The sequence below is a fragment of the Rhinolophus ferrumequinum genome, chromosome X (genome assembly GCF_004115265.2).
Source record: "Rhinolophus ferrumequinum isolate MPI-CBG mRhiFer1 chromosome X, mRhiFer1_v1.p, whole genome shotgun sequence".
Lineage (NCBI taxonomy): Eukaryota > Metazoa > Chordata > Mammalia > Chiroptera > Rhinolophidae > Rhinolophus > Rhinolophus ferrumequinum.
Window position 1 is genome coordinate 86,710,928 of NC_046284.1, and position 12,866 is coordinate 86,723,793.

A 12,866-nucleotide genomic window follows, 5' to 3' on the forward strand; every position below is an offset into this window, starting at 1 on the left:
CGGTTTGGGACGTACCACAAACGCTTAGCTAGAGGGGCGCCCGCCCCTGCTCCCGCGCCTTCGGCAGAACGTGTCAGACCCAGACACCCCTACGGGTTGTGGTCCTTCCTGAAAGCGCGAGGCATGCTGGGGGTGGTAGTCCGATCTGGCCCCCGGCTGGTGCACGTGGTGGGCATCAGCGGCCAGGGTATGGGAAAATGTAAACCTGGGCTGTGGAATTCCGGGAGCGGTGCTCTGGGAGTGAGAAAAGGGAGCGGAACACTGGGGTACCTCCAAATGGAAAGACACACCCATCCTCCAGATGGGAAGGCTGAGGCTCAGATGGCCAAAGGAGTTCATTCATTTGACATTTATGGAGCTCAAGCGGTAGGTCAGGCGCTGGGGATGCTTTCTTGCCTTCACGGAGCTGACATTCTAGCAAGAGAGACAGACCATAAACATAACACATAAGTAAAAATTATAGCTTCGCATATAAATATGTATTAAAATAGATACATGTGACTATATAATATATATTATGTAATACAATGTACATATAAATACTACATAGTTTACATAACATGATAGCTAGTGTCAATATGTAAATAATTTACATCTGTATATAATAAATGTCTTACATTTAATACATCGTGTATATTCTATATTTGCATGTGAATATATAACTAAATATATATGCAAATGTGTGTTGTATATATAATTCCTAAATGCTATGGAGAAAAATAGAACAAGGTAAGCAGAAATTTGGGGGACAGTGGGGTCAAGGAAGATGTCACGCGGGGTGTCATGCGGAGTCTCTGGTCCCGCTCCCCACATATGAACACAGGACCCGGTGAGGCCAGAAAGGAAAACCCACGGAGCCATAGATAGGGGAGTCATACCACTATAGTCTCACTGGAGGCTGGATTCACACGACGTGCGCTTTTCTGCCAACCGACCGACTCCCCATTTGCTAGCTGCAATCCGCCTCTGCAATCCGCAATCCACACTCCGCCGCTTGGTAGCTCAGCCACCATCTTCTTGCTAGGCCCTATTTTTCTGCTAGCGTAGCCACGGCAGTTATATTAGTGGCCAATGGCTCACTGGTTACAGCTGACGGCCAACTAGCCACAGCTGATGGCCATCCAATCACAGTTGATGGCCATTTACTACCTGAGCCAGCACCTTTCCACGTGAGGCCGAGAGCCTGGAAACTGCACTCCTGGCTCTGTCCCCACAGAAGGCCTCGCTGAGAAGATGTTTGAGCGAAGGTGTTTAACACAAAATGCCTTTAACATCTTATCCCAAATTCTGTACCTCATATCTTGTCAACAACCTCCAAATTTGTTCATTTGAAAAAGATTTATTGAATGCCTACTGTGGGGACAGAGTCCCAGAGAGCAGAAGGCTCTCGACCTCATATGGAAAGATGCTGGCTCAGGTAATAGATGGCCATCAGCTGTGACTAGTTGGTCATCAGCTGTAACCAGTTAGCCATTAGCTACTAATATAACTGCCTTGGCTACGCTAGCAAGAGGGGTTGGTTGGTTGGCAGAGAAGCGGACGGCGGATTGAGGCTGGCAAGTGGGGTTAGCAAGCGTGGTGGATAAGAGGATTGCAGATCGTGTGGGTCCTACTTCCTGCATCTCACTTGGCTGCCATTGAGACTGGGGTGCAGGAAGACCCCCTTGGGGTACTGGCAGATGTTTGCTTTTGTGTCTCGACCAGCTGCCATCGAGAATATAGTGATGTGACTCCCTTATCTGTGGCTCTGTTGTTCCTTTTTGGCCTCACCGTATCCTGCATTCTTGTGTGGGGAGTGGGAGCTGAGACCCTCCATGACACTTACTAAGTGCAGAGCACTGGGGACACTGCAGAGAACATAACAAGGAGACTGCCCTTGCAATAGTCAAGACCTCTCTTCCATCAGATCTTTTCCTTATTTATCGTTTGCCTCATCTCAGAGAGACCTGCCCTAATACCTGTGGGGACAGAGTCCCAGAGAGCAGTTTCCAGGCTCTCGGTGTCACGTAGAAAGGTGCTGGCTTGGGTAGTAGATGGCCGTCAGCTGTGGCTAATTGGCCGTCAGCTGTAACCAGTTAGCCAATTAGCCACTGATATAACTGCCACGGCTGCATTGGTGAGTTGAGTCAGTCGGTTGGCAGGCAGAAAAGCGGACAGCAGGTTGCAGGTCGTGTGGATCCAGCCTCCAGTGAGACTATAGCGGTATGACTCCCCTATCTATGGCTCCATGGGTGTTCCTTTTTGGCCTCACCATGTCCTGCGTTCTTATGTGGGGAGCGGGTCTAGAGACCCCGCAGGCCACCTCACACGACAAATGGTGCAGCGAGCAGGGTCTCCCGCACGACATACCCCATGTAAAGTAGTCAGGGAATGCCTCTCAGAGGTGGCATGTGAAAAGTGAGGAAGTGAACCACAAGGAACATGGGGAAAAGCATTCCGGATAGAGGAGACATCCAGTGCAAAGCCTTGAGCTTGGAAGTTCTTAGCATGTTTGAGGAAGTGCGTGGAAGTCTTTGTAGCTGGAAAGCAGTGAGGGAGGGAGAGTGCTGTGAGATGAGATCCTAGGCCATGTCAAATAGGGCATTGCAAGCCAGGCTGAAATGTTTTTTATTCTAAGATCCATAGGAGCCATAAAAAGATTTTAAGCAGGAGAGTCACATTATATAAATTAGATTATATTTTATTTATTTTTTTAACAGGATTTTATTGGTGAACAGTGTGTACTTCCAGGACTTTTTCCAAGTCAAGTTGCCATCCCTTCAGTCTTCGTTGTGGAGGGTACAGCTCAGTTCCAGGTCCAGTTGCTGTTGTTAGTTGCAGGGGGTGCAGCCCACCATCCTTGCAGGAGTCGAGGAGTCGAACTGGCAACCTTGTGGTTGAGGGCACCCTGGCCTATATGGGAATCGAACCAGCAGCCTTCAGAGTTAGGAGCACGGAGCTCCAACTGCCCGAGCCACCGGGGCCGGCCCCCTATAAATTATATTTTAGAATAAACAATCTGGCTGCTCTGTGTGGTGAGAGAACAAACTGTAAGGGGAAAGGGAGAAGCAGAAAACTCAGTGTAAAGGCTACTGCAAGAGTCAAGGAAGTGATGAGAGAGGATCAGACCAAGGTGGTAAAAGTGGAAGTGGTGAAGTGGTGAGGAAGGATTAGATCTTGGATTGATTTTGAAGGTAAAGATGCCAGGATTTGCGAAGGGGTCAGATACAGGGAGATACAGAGAGTCTTGGCTGACCCCCGGGTTTTTAGTCTGAGCAGCTGGAAGGATGGAGTTGTCATCAGCTGACAAGGGAACTACTCCATTAGGAGCAGGTGTGGAGCAAGATCAGGAGTTTGTTTTTAGATGTTACATTTGAGATGTCTGTTAGACATCCAAGGTCTGGTATGTGTCCGTTGGGTGAACAGTTGGGGACCAGGTCTGAAATTCAGGGGCTGGAGGGAAATCTGGGCTGGAGATATGAAGACCATTAGGGGTGACAACTGAAGCCATGTGTGTGGCCAAGTCCTTCTTTGAAGAATTGATTGGCTTCAAATGGATCAGTGGGAGTAATTGAGGCAGGATTTGGACTTTCCCAAGTGAGAGGGAAAGGCATTCCAGTGGGAGGGAATAGCTTGAGCAAAAGCATGTGGAGAAAGTAGGGGGGGACAGTGGGGGCCGCAATAGTTGTACCATTTCACATTGCCTCCAGCAGGAAAGTGCCTTTGGATGTTTGCCAATCCTGTGTAATTATAATTTGCATTTTCTTCCTGGGAGTGAACTTAAACATCCCTTCATAAATTTAAAGGTATTTGCAGTTCTTTTCTGGGAATTCATGTCCTTTATGCATTTTCTATTGGATGGTTGTACTTAATAGATTTTTAAGGAACTGTTTATTAGCCTTGTTTTAAAAAAATGGAGGCTTAGGGTGGCTGGTTAGCTCGGTTGGAACGTGGTGCTAGTAACACCAGGGTTGTCGGTTCGATCCCTGTATGAGCCACTGTGAGTTGGGCCCTCCTTAAAAAAAAAGAAAAGTAATTGCAGTTTAAAAGGTTAAAAATAATTGCAAAAACCGCAATTACTTAAAAATAAATAAATAAATAAATAAAATAAGTAAAAAAATAAAAATAAAAATGGAGGCTTGGGGACGAGAGTGATGAGGATGAGAGTGATTCAAACAGTTGTGGTGTGTGACTTATTCATGCTGCCAAGGTCTGTTATGTGCCAAACCCTGTTGTAGGCATTAGGGACACAGTAGTGAACAAGATAGACAAGTGATAGACAAAAGTACCTTCCCTTGTGGAGCTTTTATTTTAGTGAAGGAGACAAGCAATATAGAAAAGTAAGGAAATACACAGTAGTATGTTAGAAATTGAGAAGGTGAGAAGTGTTATGGAGAAAAGTAAGACAAGGAAGGGGGCATAGGGAGTGTGGCAGGGGAGGCCTTGGAATTTGAAATGGGGTAGTCAGGGCAGGCCTCATGAGGGAGGTGACACCTGAACATTCAGAAGGCGTGTCTCCCTCAGTCTGGAACAGTTCTTCGTACTTCTCTTGACCTTCATGACCTTGACGCTTTTGAAGATTACAAGCCAGGAATTTTGTGGAATGTCCCTCAGTTTGGCTTTGTCTGATGTTTCCTCATGATTAGATTTAGGTTCTGCAGCTTGGATATGCTGTCTCTTTCTCATTTCATCCTATCTGATGGCTCATAATTTTAATACTGATAATGTTCACTTTGTTCCCTTCATTAAGATGGTGTCAGCCAGGTTTCCCTACTGTGAAGATACTTATTTTTTTTCCCTTTGGAATTAACATTTATCTCACGGGAAATACTTTGTATTTATGTAAATATACACTGTTCCTCAATAAAGTGTAACCACTAGTTTTAGCAGCACTAGATTTTCTAACTCCATCATCATTCTGTAATGATTGACATTCTACTGTAAAGAAGCTCTTTCTCTTCTCCATTTATTTACTCTTTTATTCATTGATTTATGTAAGTATAGATTCATGGATTCTTGAACTTTATCAAATGTTTTTTCTGTGGTTGAGATTATTATGTTTGTTTACTTTTGGTCTGTTATTGTAGAGAACTACATATATCAGTGTAGTTTTCTTGATGTTGAGCTATTTTGTGTTCCCGGGATAAACTCTATTTGATCAAAACATATACTATTGGATTCATTTAGCTACGATTTTTTTTTTAAAGATTTTATTGGGGAAGGGGAACGGGACTTTATTGGGGAACAGTGTGTACTTCCAGGCCTTTTTTCCAAGTCAAGTTGTTGTCCTTTCAATCCTAGTTGTGGAGGGTGCCGTTCAGCTTCAAGTTGTTGTCCTTTCAGTCTTAGTTGTGGAGGGCGCAGCTCAGCTCCAGGTCCAGTTGCTGTTGTTAGTTGCAGGGGGCACAGCCCACCATTCCTTGGGGGCGTCAAACCGACAACCTAGTGGTTGAGAGGATGTGCTCCAACCAGCTGAGCCATCTGGCCACGCAGGAGCTGAGCGGCAGCTCAGACTTCATTCTAGTTGCGGAGGGTGCAGCTCGCTGGCCCATGTGGGAATCGAACCGGCAGCCCCATTGCCCAGAGCTCGCGCTCTAACCAACTGAGCCACCCGTCCGCCCCTAAAAATTTTTTTAAATGTATTTTTGTTTTTCCAGGACCCATCAGCTCCAAGTCAAGTAGTTGTTTCAATCTAGTTGTGGAGGGCGCAGCTCACAGTGGCCCACATGGGGATCAAACTGGCAACCTTGTTGTTAAGAACACCTGATCCTAACCAACTGAGCTAACCGGCCGCCTCCCTACTTGCATTGCCTTTAAAAGCCGTGTTGCATCTATAGTAAATTCTGTTTTAATTATGGATTTGGTTTTTGTGTCTTCTATCCTCTTTAATTGATGTCTTGCCAGAGGTTGCTTTCCTGTTTTTATTATTCTGCCTTTTCCCCTCCCTATTTCATCTGTTTCTGCTCTTCTTCTTTCTTATTGAAGTTTGTTCTGGTGGTCTTTTTGCAACTTCTTGTATAATTTATATGAGAAAATGCTCAGATTTTTAACTATACAGCTTGTTGAATTTTTACCTAAGTGCACACCTATGTGACCACCCGAGTCAAGATATAGAACCTTTTCCTTATTCCAGAAAGCTACCTTGCAACTCTTTCCAGTGAATAGCAACCTCCCCACCTCCACCCTGCTGACTGCTATCACCATAAATATGTTCCATCTGATTGAGAACTCCACACACGTGGACTCATATAGTCTGCACTCTTTTGTGTCTTTTTCCACTCAGCATGTTTGTGAGATTCATTCATGTCATTTGTATCAGTATTTTGTTCCTTTTTATTGCTGAGTTGTATTCCATGAAATGAATAGACCATAATTTATCCATTGTCCTCTTGTTGGACATTTGGATTATTACCAGTTTGGGGCTATTATGAATACAGCTGCTATGAATATACATATGACAAGTCCTTTCGTTGACACATTTGCATTTACTTGGGGTAAATGTCTAAGAATAGAATTGCTGAGTCATAGGATAAGCATATGTTTACCTTTATACAAGACAGCTAAAGTTTTCCCGAGTGGTTGTACCATTTACTACTGGTGACCACGTATGAGGGCTCCTTGTTGGAGCCCTGTGGTAACAGCCCTGGAGAGGATGGGGACAGAGGTGGACCCAAATGGTCCAGGTATCCCCGCGGCCTGGGATTGGCAGGCCGAGCTTCTCTCTCTCCACCCCTCCCTCGGGGTCATCAGCCCGTTAAGGGCACAAGGCAGCGCCCACTGGTGCTAGAGTGCCCACTGTTGTCCACTTGGAGATGTCCCAGGGCACGGTCCCCAGGCCCAGGGAGGGCCAAGTACAATTGAGCCTTGCTATTTATTATACAGCAAGTGCCGCTGCGAGGTGGCGAGGCAAGGGGATGGCGTGTTCGCAATCCTGGCTCTGCCCCAGGGGGACTTGAAGCCCAGTGGTGCTCTGGTGGTGCTGGATTTCCTGGTACAGCATGACCTGCTGGCCCCCACAATGGTGATGAGCTGCAACCCGAATCTTGTGGGTTGGGGCACAGGCCAGAACCCCATGTTCTGCACCCCCACCCCCACTGAGTGGCTAGCCACCATGTACCAGACATTGGGAATGCCAACACAGCCACCTACGTTGGCCTGACAAGTCCCCTTGTTTGTGATTATGTCCCTGTGTCTGTGTGGACCACAAACCATGCTGGGACGTGAGAAAGAGACATGAAAGCTGCGGACTTTTCAGCTTTTATTACAAAAAGAAGAACATATTCCAGCCCAGTTTTCCAACAGAAGTCACCAACTCAAAGTCTGACTTGGTCAGGGCGTCTCTGGTTGGGGAGTTGGCTGGTAGACAGGTGCAGGGCCCCATTCAGACCACCTGACATTTCATCCTCTCCTGCCTGGGGCAGGACTACTTCTATACCCGACAGACATAGAAGCAGCTCTTGCAGCTCCTCACTGGGCCTCGTTGAAGCGGGTCACCATTGTCTTGTGCAGTGTCTCCTTGTAGGACTCAGTTGAGGTGACCCCATAGGAGCTGCCTCGGGCTCCTAAGCCAGAGCCCCGCACCCGTGTCTGAGCCTGCATGAGGGAGGCAGGCTCTGTCAGGGGGGCCAGGGGTGAGGCAGGGCTGCAGTGGGGAGAACTAGAGGATGGAGATGGGATCACGGAGACTCACCTCAATGGGCGTCACAATGCCTTGCTTCTTTCGGCCCAGGCCACTGCCCTCTTTCCAGCCCATGGCCTGGAGCATGCGACTGCCAATGTTGTCACTGCCCAGCCCGTCCCGTGTGGGCTGCTCAAAGTCCCTGCAGGGGACAGTGGGACAGCGTGAGTGACTGGCCTGCCGGTCTCAGACCCCCCACCTGGCCCTGGGCACTCACACGGAAGCTGCAGACATGCCACCATACTTCCTCCTCTTGGGCTCTGGTGGCTCAGGGATGCCATACTTTTCTCTGCGTTCAGCTGCGCGGTCCCGGTACTTCATTTGCTGAAAGTTTGTGTGTGTGAGAGAATGGGGGAGCTGGTCACTACTGGCAGGAAATAGGGGCACAGATGGGTAGCGGGGGGTCCCATGGGGAACTGGATCTGACTAACAGGTCTGAGGTCCTGAGGGCAGGACATCATAGGCACCAGCAGCCAGTGCGGGGCATTGGGAAGAAGCCTCGCAGGGACTGGACGTGAGATGGCTAATGGCAGCCGGGCGGTACTCAGCTGAGGAACTTGAGCACTAGCTGCCTGAAGGGATGGAGGCCAGGAGTGGGTCACACCTCACCTCCATGTCATTCTTCTCAAGTGCTTCTAGTTCATTTTCCGATAGGTGGGCTCGCCGGTGAATCTCAAGGTTTTGCTGCAAGAGGACAGGAAGAGTGAAATGGCTGGGCTGGGCTGGGCCGGGCCAGGCCAGGCCAGGGTTCCCTGCCACGCCTCCCTCAGTCACCTTGTGGAGCCCGGAGAGCTGCTGGTGCCGGATGAGCGCCTCCTTGCTGGGGAACTGGCGCCGGCAGAGCAGACAGGCCAGCTTCTGCCAGTCGGTGAGCTTTTCCTCCCGCTCTGGGCCCCCTCGCTCCTGCTCCTCCTCACTGTCACTCTCCCCACTGTAGGCTGCCACCAGCCCCCGAGGTGGGCTCTGCAGAAGGGGGGAGATCAGGCCCGGCAAGATCAGAGCCCTCCTCCCGTCCCCCGCTGCCGCTCTTTCTGCCCTCGGCACTCACTGGGCGGTCCTCGCTGGCCAGTTTTGGGAGGTCCATGCTGGTGTGCTGTCTCTCAGCTAGTGCTCCCTGGGGTGGAGGGACACAGAAATTCAGGGACTCCACAGAGGGACAGGATGGATGACAAGACTGGGGTGGGGGATGAGAGCGGGTGGCCACAACACACCTTCTTCTCCAGGATGGCGTAGCCGGCATCTGCAGTGGCCGACTCCCGCCTTTCATCGTCTCGCAGGGAACTGATGGGCTGGAAGCTGTTTTTGAAGTTTTCTTTTTGCTTGTTGAGACTGCGAGCCCAGCGTTCCATGTCCTTGGCAATCTAGGGGCGAGGGGTGGGGGTGAGGCTCTCAGGAACCCACCAACTCTACTGCCCCACTGCCCTTACCGCAGCCTACCCCGCCCTGCACCTCAAGCAGAGGTGAGAGAGGCAGCGGTGAAAGCTCCCAGTTCTCTGTCATACTGTCATTGGTGCTCATCAAGCCCCTCTCTGGCTGTGACCTCACTCTCCTGACAGGCACCCACACTATTCTGTTCTCTCTGTTTTCATTTATCATTCTGAAATGCATAAGATGACTTTCTCTGTCAATGACTTTAATTTACATGCATAGATACTATGTCACACTCCATATTATATTCAGTTTCCCCCCCAGGCACAACACCATTTTTAGAATTTACCTGGTCGCCAAGTTCTCGCTTGTAAGGCTGCACCCAGACTGTTGCTCTGTTCCTCTACCGACACACACTGAGGTTCCCCCCAACTGCCCACTACCACAGAATACTGCAGGGGCTGTTGTCCTGCCCGCCCCCTGCCGAGCCTGCGAGCAGCTCTCTGTAGACATGGACACACCCCCATGAGTGGGCTTCCGAGCCACGCACGCCCACTTGTTTCCATAGGCAGGGCTAGCCTGGCTTCAGGCATGCCTGTCGCAGCCCACACTCCCAGCAGCAGCATGACGATTCTCAGTAGAGGACAGAAAAGCCGACGGGGCTCATGTGGATGGCACTGGCCACCTCAGGGAGATGTGACCCCATACCAAAGAGGTCATGCAGCAAAGAGCAAAGCCTCGTCTCCCTTGAGCACAGTTACTGCCTACATGCACATCCAGTCCCCACACTGCTCCCTCAGCAGTGGCGGTGACAGGTGACAGAAAGGCAGCCATCAGAAGACACAGAATAGCGAGCTGGTGACTGCTGGACCCCAGTGTTCACCTGTTGGGCTGTCTTGGTCTTGTGCTTCTCTTTCTTCTCTTTGCCCTCCTTGGAGGGTGCCCCTGTCTCTTTATGGCCGTCGGCTGACTGCTCCAGGGCAGGAACGTAGGTCCGCCTTTCCCCATCCCAGTACAGGTACTGCTGGCTCTGAGCGTTGTAGTAATACTGGGGTGGGGGGAGGGGGCATGAGGGACGGCCTCAAGAAGGGGAACTGCACACCCCACCTGCTCCCTGGGCTGCCTCATCACCTGGGAGTTGGGGTCATAGTAGAGGCCAGTCTGGGGATCATAGTAGTAGCCGGATGTCTCGTCGTACTGGTAGGTGGAGACGTCAGGAACAGCTGCGGAGTAAGAAGGCGGGGGGGTCACACCACTCCCTGCTTTGTTAAAGGAACTCCCCACCACCTACACGTCTGTAGGCCGGGGCTACTCACGGTACTGGCTGTAGGACTCCTGGGCAGTGGGGCTGGTGGCTGGTGGCAGGGCAGAGCTGGGATGGTTGGGGCTCTGGAGCTCCGATTTGAGCACAGCAGGTGATATGATGGTGTATGACTGGTCAGGGGCCAGACAAGGGAACAGGGCTCAGCGTCTGCCAACACCCACTGTGCCCACCCCTCCAGGATCTCCCTTGAACTCCCTCACCTGACTGTTGGCAGCAGCGCCCTGGCTGCCGCTTGCCTCGGCTGCTGACTGCTGGTAGATGCCAGGGGTGGCACCAGGTTGGGCACGGGAGAAACCCTGCAGTGACACAGAGTCCGCTCCAGGCTCCAGGGAGGTTTCAGCACCTGTAAAGAGGGAGAGAGAGGGAGGAGAATGCCTGTGAATGACAGGGCCCAGGACCCTCTGCAGGGAGGCCCCCACATGGGATTGAGGAGAGATGCTGGGCTTACCTGCTCCGGCTGCGTCCCCTTTGGTTCCAGTGATGCTGGGGCCCTTGGTGCCCTTGAGGTAGCCATGGGCATAGAGGGAGGACTCTGTGCCCTGGCTGCCGCCATAGCCCTCATCCTGTTGGTAGTAGCTGTAGTCGACCGGTGGCTCCTCGGGGGTGGCCCAGGCACCCTCCCCACCCTGGGAGGCCTGAGGGGCAGGTGGGAGGGGCTCATTAGCAGAGGAGGGCGTGCTGGGGGAGGGGAACCTAAGACGCAACTGCCCACAGGTGAGGCTAGTCTGTCTCCTGACAGAAAGCATGCAGCCCTCAGACGTGAGACGCGAGGGCTGCCTGGCCAGAGCATAGCAGGGCAGCACCAAAAACAAGACAGGAACAAAGACACATGCCAAAACGCTCCCAGGGCGGACACTAGTCCGTGTGCCGTGTGGCCCATGTGTTGGGCATCAGACCAAGGGAGATATCACTCTCCCTTCTTTAGTCTTGTCTCCCAATTTTCTTTCAGCCAATTACAAATGCCTTTTCATTAAAGAAGATCTAACAACTCAGGACGATAAAATAACCACCAAACAGGAGAGAAAACTAGCCACGATGGCATTGAAAATGAAAGCCTGGGATGAGGTGATTGGGAAGGGAGCGGGAGCGAGGCCCCCAGAGCTCATGGCAGCCACTGTGAGGGTTTTGGGTTCACAGAAAGCCAAAACAGCAAGCCAGCCCTCCTGTTCGCAGAGAGAGTGCGGGAAGGTTGAGGCGGCCCAGGTATTAGGATGCTGGGGCAGAGGGGAGTCTTTGAGTACCTGTGAGATGGCCCACTGGGCCGCAGCAATGGCAGTGCTGGCCACAGAGGCAGCATTGATGCGACTGCCCTCATTGGAGGCCATGTCCCTGGGGAGGATGTCAGAGACTGGGAGTGAGATGGGGGGCCCCCAGCTGGGGGACAAACTGGGAAGGGACATAGGTGGCGCTCTGACCTCTTAGAACCCTTGGCAAATTCAACATTGATGGTCTTGCCATCGATGGTGAGCGGCGGGTGCAGGGCCTGCAGGATCTGCAGCAGCTGGGCTGCCTCCTGGGGGAGGAGGGGAGGCAGGGGCAGAAGGGTCAGGCCCGGGGAGGTCCCCGGCTCCATTGCCCCATTGCCAGGCATGGGGCCGCGGTGGGGGGGCTGGAGTCAGGGTCTCTCCTCCCCACCCCGGGGGCCGGGACCCTGGCTGCCCGGCCCCCCCTGTGCCGCCCTCACCACGATGGTGGAGAGCTGGATGAAGGCGAAGCCGCGGTTCAGTTGAGTCTGCTTGTCCTTGATGACGCGTACATTGGAGGAGGACAGCACTGCATAGGGTGCCAGGGCCCCCAGGATGGAGTCCATGGTGCTGTGTGGGTTCAGGTTGCGCAAAATGATGGCTGTGGGAAGGGGCCCAGCATTAGGGTCACCCCTGAACTCTGCTCCAACCCTACCCTCTGGTGGCTCCCCACTGCTCCCTCTCCTCTGGCTTCCGCATTTTTGCACCTGCTGCTTCCTCTCACCTTTTCTTCCTGGACAAACTGCTTGTCCGTTCCAAGTCCCAGCTCAGTTGCTCACCTGCTCAGACTTTTCCCAACACACACCCCAAAGTCGAGTTGGGTTATGCTCCTTCCCTGCTCTCCCTGTCTGTCACCCCACCAGCTGGAGAGCCCTGGGAGGGCTGTCTTGGTCACCACCATCTTTCTGGCCTTGGAGAGCCCAGCCCAGACACCCTAGGGCAGGCAGGAAGAAGGAAGGAACTGACTCACTGTCATTGGCGTTCTCCGAGCTTGGCTCTGAGCCCTGTGACAGGGCTTGGGAGGCTAGCACTCCCTGGGCCTGGTAGGGCTGTGGCAGGGGGAGCAGGCCCTGGCTCAGCTCCCGTCCACCCAGTGGAAGTGTCTGCTGATCCAGCCTTGTGCCCAGGGGCAGCTTCTGCTCTGCCTCTGTCAGGGGTGGCAAAGGACAGGCTGGTGACCAAGGGGAGGCTCCAAGCTGCTCACCCTCCTCCCAGAGCACTGGCTCCTCACCCTTCTCCCCTCTCCCACAATGCCCCAGGGAGAGGGGCAGTA

General features: G+C 52.0%; 1 protein-coding gene across 9 annotated transcripts in view; it reads right to left on the reverse strand.

Annotated features, from left to right (window-relative positions):
* Positions 1–7,220: 7,220 nt before the first annotated feature.
* The window catches only part of RBM10 (RNA binding motif protein 10), a 28,072-nt gene continuing 22,426 nt past the window's right edge, over positions 7,221–12,866 (reverse strand). For 4 of the 9 annotated variants that reach the window (XM_033105401.1, XM_033105372.1, XM_033105382.1 and 1 more), the window contains 16 exons: positions 12,564–12,740; positions 12,037–12,194; positions 11,765–11,862; positions 11,591–11,678; positions 10,798–10,984; positions 10,550–10,692; positions 10,342–10,459; positions 10,157–10,248; positions 9,909–10,073; positions 8,869–9,018; positions 8,706–8,771; positions 8,432–8,620; positions 8,267–8,341; positions 7,875–7,981; positions 7,670–7,799; positions 7,221–7,572 (listed from right to left, as the gene is read on the reverse strand). In XM_033105401.1, coding sequence (XP_032961292.1) covers positions 7,447–7,572; positions 7,670–7,799; positions 7,875–7,981; positions 8,267–8,341; positions 8,432–8,620; positions 8,706–8,771; positions 8,869–9,018; positions 9,909–10,073; positions 10,157–10,248; positions 10,342–10,459; positions 10,550–10,692; positions 10,798–10,984; positions 11,591–11,678; positions 11,765–11,862; positions 12,037–12,194; positions 12,564–12,740 — 2,069 coding nt within the window. In that variant the 3' untranslated portion in view covers positions 7,221–7,446. Of the gene's footprint in view, positions 7,593–7,669; positions 7,800–7,874; positions 7,982–8,266; positions 8,342–8,431; positions 8,621–8,705; positions 8,772–8,868; positions 9,019–9,908; positions 10,074–10,156; positions 10,249–10,341; positions 10,460–10,549; positions 10,693–10,797; positions 10,985–11,590; positions 11,679–11,764; positions 11,863–12,033; positions 12,195–12,563; positions 12,741–12,866 lie in introns of all 9 variants that reach the window. The other 5 variants (XM_033105391.1, XM_033105363.1, XM_033105327.1 and 2 more) reach the window with 3 other exon arrangements.